Source organism: Oncorhynchus tshawytscha, unplaced genomic scaffold (assembly GCF_018296145.1).
Source record: "Oncorhynchus tshawytscha isolate Ot180627B unplaced genomic scaffold, Otsh_v2.0 Un_contig_9117_pilon_pilon, whole genome shotgun sequence".
Lineage (NCBI taxonomy): Eukaryota > Metazoa > Chordata > Actinopteri > Salmoniformes > Salmonidae > Oncorhynchus > Oncorhynchus tshawytscha.
The window spans coordinates 57501-62532 of record NW_024608430.1 but is presented as its reverse complement, the minus strand read 5'-3'; the positions used below and the strand labels follow the sequence as shown (position 1 = coordinate 62532).

General features: G+C 41.7%; 1 protein-coding gene across 2 annotated transcripts in view; it reads right to left on the bottom strand.

Moving 5' to 3' along the window:
* Nucleotides 1–2925: 2925 nt before the first annotated feature.
* Nucleotides 2926–5032, bottom strand: part of LOC112217858 (protocadherin-10-like) — a 35631-nt gene continuing 33524 nt past the window's right edge. Inside the window, exon 4 of one of the 2 annotated variants that reach the window (XM_042313151.1) lies at nucleotides 2926–3548. In XM_042313151.1, the coding sequence (XP_042169085.1) occupies nucleotides 3025–3548 (524 nt within the window). In that variant the 3' untranslated portion in view covers nucleotides 2926–3024. Of the gene's footprint in view, nucleotides 3555–5032 lie in introns of both variants that reach the window. The other variant, XM_042313150.1, reaches the window with a different exon arrangement.

Genomic DNA, 5032 nt, shown 5'->3' with positions numbered 1-5032 from the left:
CATGTTCTCCCACCCTCTCCAGATCAGTCTGATGTACCATATAGAAACAGGGCAGAATGTTGCAATAGGCCTGTGCAACCCAAGGTTTTGCAACAGCAGAAACAGAAACCCTCTTAAACCTAAACCAAACCCCTCAGCTTAACATAGTCTTGGTCCTCATGGGGATGTGGGAAATTTCCCCATGAGGGAGAATCTTCCCCGCAAGATTAGAAGAACCAACCCACCACACACACACACACACACACACACACACACACAGAGGGAAACAAACAAAGGGGCAGTGGGTAGATTAGTTCAGCACGAAGCAGAACTTCATCATGATTATTACCTGAGGGAGAATGAGCCAGCATGCAATAACACACACACACACACAGACACACACACACACATAGACACTGACAGACACACACACACAGACACACACCACACACACACACATAGACACTGACAGACACACACACCACACACACACACACAGACACACACAGACACACACACACAGACACTGACAGACACCACACACACACACACACATAGACACTGACAGACACACACACACACACACACACACACACTAGACACTGACAGACACACACACACACAGACACACACACACACACACACACATAGACACTGACAGACACACACACACACACACACACACACACATAGACACAGACACTGACAGACACACACACACAGACACACACACACACAGACACACACACAGACACAGACACACACACACACACACACACACACACACACACACAGCATGCCCTAAAATGTAGAATCACAATTAACAACAGCGTGTTAATTTAGCAGTGGAGCAGCTCATTATGTAACTAAGTGTTAAAACACAGTGAAAAACAACCGTCTTCACTCCCTGCCAGTCTAATGATGTCCTGGCGTTGTTGCTCTTTATGTTTCCATAGAAACACGTGGCACATGGTACCCTACACCTAACATAGTGTATTTCATTTAACAAGGTCCCACAGGGCTCTGGTCAAAATCAGTACACTACATAGGGAATAGGGTGCCATTTCTGACGCAACCCATAGTGAGAAGAGACTACTAGGTGGAAGGACAATCAGTAGGAAGGTGTTTTTAGATAACGAATGCTGTTATTTATTGATGAGTCGTAGGCTATGTCCCCGTTCCCTACTTTTCACCAGGACACAGACGCATGTATAGTATGACATCATAATATCACTACTGAGCTCAGTACATGTATAGTATGACATCATAATATCACTACTGAGCTCAGTACATGTATAGTATGACATCATAATATCACTACTGAGCTCAGTACATGTATAGTATGACATCATAATATCACTACTGAGCTCACTACATGTATAGTATGACATCATAATATCACTACTGAGCTCAGTACATGTATAGTATGACATCATAATATCACTACTGAGCTCAGTACATGTATAGTATGACATCATAATATCATTACATGTATAGTATGACATCATAATATCACTACTGAGCTCAGTACATGTATAGTATGACATCATAATATCACTACTGAGCTCAGTACATGTATAGTATGACATCATAATATCACTACTGAGCTCAGTACATGTATAGTATGACATCATAATATCACTACTGAGCCCAGTACATGTATAGTATGACATCATAATATCACTACTGAGCTCAGTACATGTATAGTATGACATCATAATATCATTACATGTATAGTATGACACTATAATATCACTACTGAGCCCAGTACATGTTTTGTAGAAGAATAACCTTGGTTTCTAGTTTTCACTGAACATGTCAAACCAGAAGAAAGTGTTGAGATGTCTAATCTGACCTTGTTTGCTAAACGGTGGTTCACTGATAGAGAAATGGCCTGAAGAACTATAGTTCAGAAAATCTGCGAATAGAACAGGTAGATAGTATATATATATATATATATATATATATATACTGTTTATAGGGGACAGGAAAGAAAAATGTGGCCACAAACACATTTTTGAATCAAAAGTTGATTTATTTTCATTTGTTTTTATTTGAAACAATAAATATGGTGAAGGATTTAGGAGGTTAGAGAAATATATAGGGGGTTTAGCAGAAGGAAATATATAGGGGGTTTAAATATATAAGGGGGGGGTTTAGCAGAAGGGAAATATATAGGGGGTTTAGCAGAAGGGAAATATATAGGGGGTTTAGCAGAAGGAAATATATAGGGGGTTTAGCAGAAGGGTAATATATATTTAGGGGGGTTTAGCAGAAATATATAGGGAAATATATAGGGGGTTTAGGGGTTTAGCAGAAGGGGTTTAGCAAATATATAGGGGGTTTAGCAGAAGGGTAATATATAGGGGTTTAGCAGAAGGGTAATATATAGGGGTTTAGCAGAAGGGTAATATATAGGGGGTTTAGCAGAAGGGTAATATATAGGGGGTTTATAGGGGGTTTAGCAGAAGGGTAATATATTTAGGGGGTAATATATAGGGGGTTTAGCAGAAGGGTAATATATTTAGGGGGTTTATATAGGGGGTTTAGCAGAAGGGTAATATATAGGGGGGGGGTTTAGCAGAAGGGTAATATATAGGGGGTTTAGTTTAGCAGAAGGGTAATATATAGGGGTTTAGCAGAAGGGTAATATATAGGGGTTTAGCAGAAGGGTAATATATAGGGGTTTAATAATATAGGGGGTTTAGCAGAAGGGTAATATATAGGGGGCAGAAGGGTTATATAGGGGTTTAGCAGAAGGGTAATATATAGGGGGGTTTAGCAGAAGGGTAATATATAGGGGGGTTTAACTTCATTTCTAAACAGAAAATACACAAATAAAAAAACAATAGACTATCTCAATTTCAACAAGTATCTTTTAAAAAATGTTTTCTGATCAGAAGTTATTTGCAAAAGTATATTTAAAAAATATTTTAAATCAGAGTTTCTTTAAAAAGTATATTTAAAAAATATTATCCGATCAGAATTTCTTTCAAAGAGTATATTTTAAAATATTATCAGATCAGAATTTCTTTCAAAAAGTAGCTAATATGGATAGTGGACCAGGCCAAAGTCGTAGGGCTCTAGTGACGTAGTCTGGTACTCATACTCACAGAAGGTGGGTTTGTACGGTAGCGGTAGTGTACCCCTTAAGGACTCATAGTCTTTCCTCTCTAGCGTGGTGTCTGTAGTAGTAGTGGCTGTAGCTCTAGCTGGGCTGTTGTGTTGGACATGCAGCTGATGTGACTGGTGGAGGTGGTGGTGGTGGTGGAGGTGGTGCATTGACCGTGGCAGTGTGGTGCATCCGCCGCCATCTTTTCCGAACGTAGAGAATGACCTATCAGAGGTCGTGAGGTCAGAAGTCAGCGTAAGGTTGTTGTCGTGGTGACCGGACGCGGCGGTGGCGGGTACCTCAGTGTTCGGCACGGAGTCCATGCCTGGCACGTGCAGGTTGCTACGGTAATCGCCACCGGTGCCCTGGCGACCGTCGCCAGCGACGAAGGCTGGCATCCAGCAGCGGTCGGAGTGACCCAGGGCCTTACACTCCTCTGTACAGTTAGAGAAGAGATCTGTACCTACAGGGAGGGGAGGAGGGGAGGTGGGTAGAGGGAGGGAGGAAGGGAGGAAGATGAGAGGAAAAGAAGGAAGGATGGAGGGGTGGGGGTGATGAGGGAGATACATTGAGGGAGAGGGTGGAGAGAAAGAGAAGATACACACGTTAGAAAATTGGTTTGTGATGTTAAAAACAACAGAATGCTATTAATCAAACAGACAGTGGTAAACAGTGATGGAGTCTGTGGTTTGTTTGGGCAGATTTCTCATTCATCTGAAGCAATATGCAATCATACCAGCATTATGTTCCAAAACCATTACATCCTCCATCTATCAATCAACTTCCTCCAACTGCAGCATTAACACAATTGATGTTCAAGACCCAGTCTCACCCAAAAGAGAAGATAAAACTACATCCCAAATATAACCCTATTCGCCATTATAGTGCACTACTTTTGACCCCAGAAGTATGTATAGGGAATAGGGTGCCATTTGGAACACAGTGTGAGACAAAGTTACACTAAACTAAGACAAAAAACAACAATTATATTCTGAAATACAAAAAAGCCACATAGATGATGATTATTGAACGATTTGGGTTCCTTTTGAATCCGACACAGATCAGCAATTCATTGACACTGAGCGTTGAGACAAAACACTGGCTGAGACAAAACACTGGCTGAGACAAAACACTGGCTGAGACAAAACAAAAAGGCGAAAATTGCGATCCAATGACTCACGCTGAGCGTAAAAGAGGTACAGTTGAGTTAATTAGTCACTTTTAGAGAGAAGAAAGGGAATATAAAAAGAAGTGGGAGTGGAAGAGAGGGATGGAGGGAGAGGGAGAGGGAGAGGGAGAGGGAGAGGGAGAGAGAGAGAGAGAGAGAGAGAGGGAGGAAGAGAAAAGGAGCAAAAGAGAAACAGAGAATGAGGAGAGAGAGATGGAGATCGAGGAAGAGAGAAACAGAGTACAGAGAGAGAGAGGAGAGAGAGAGAGAGAGAGAGAGAGAGAGAGAGACAGAGAGAGAGAGAGAGAGAGAGAGAGAGAGAGAGAGAGAGAGAGAGAGAGAGAGAGAGAGAGAGAGAGAGACAGCAGCACAATTAGACCCAACCAAATCATGAGAAAACAAAAAGATAACTACTTGACACATTGGAAAGAATTAACAAAAAAACAGAGCAAACTAGAATGCTATTTGGCCCTACACAGAGAGTACACAGTGGCAGAATACCTGACCACTGTGACTGACCCAAAATTAAGGAAAGCCTTGACTATGTACAGACTCAGTGAGCATAGCCTTGCTATTGAGAAAGGCCGCCGTAGGCAGACATGGCTCTCAAGAGAAGACAGGCTATGTGCTCACTGCCCACAAAATGAGGTGGAAACTGAGCTGCACTTCCTAACCTCCTGCCCAATGTATGACCATATTAGAGAGACATATTTCCCTCAGATTACACAGATCCACAAAGAATTCGAAAACAAATCCAATTTTGAAAAACTCCC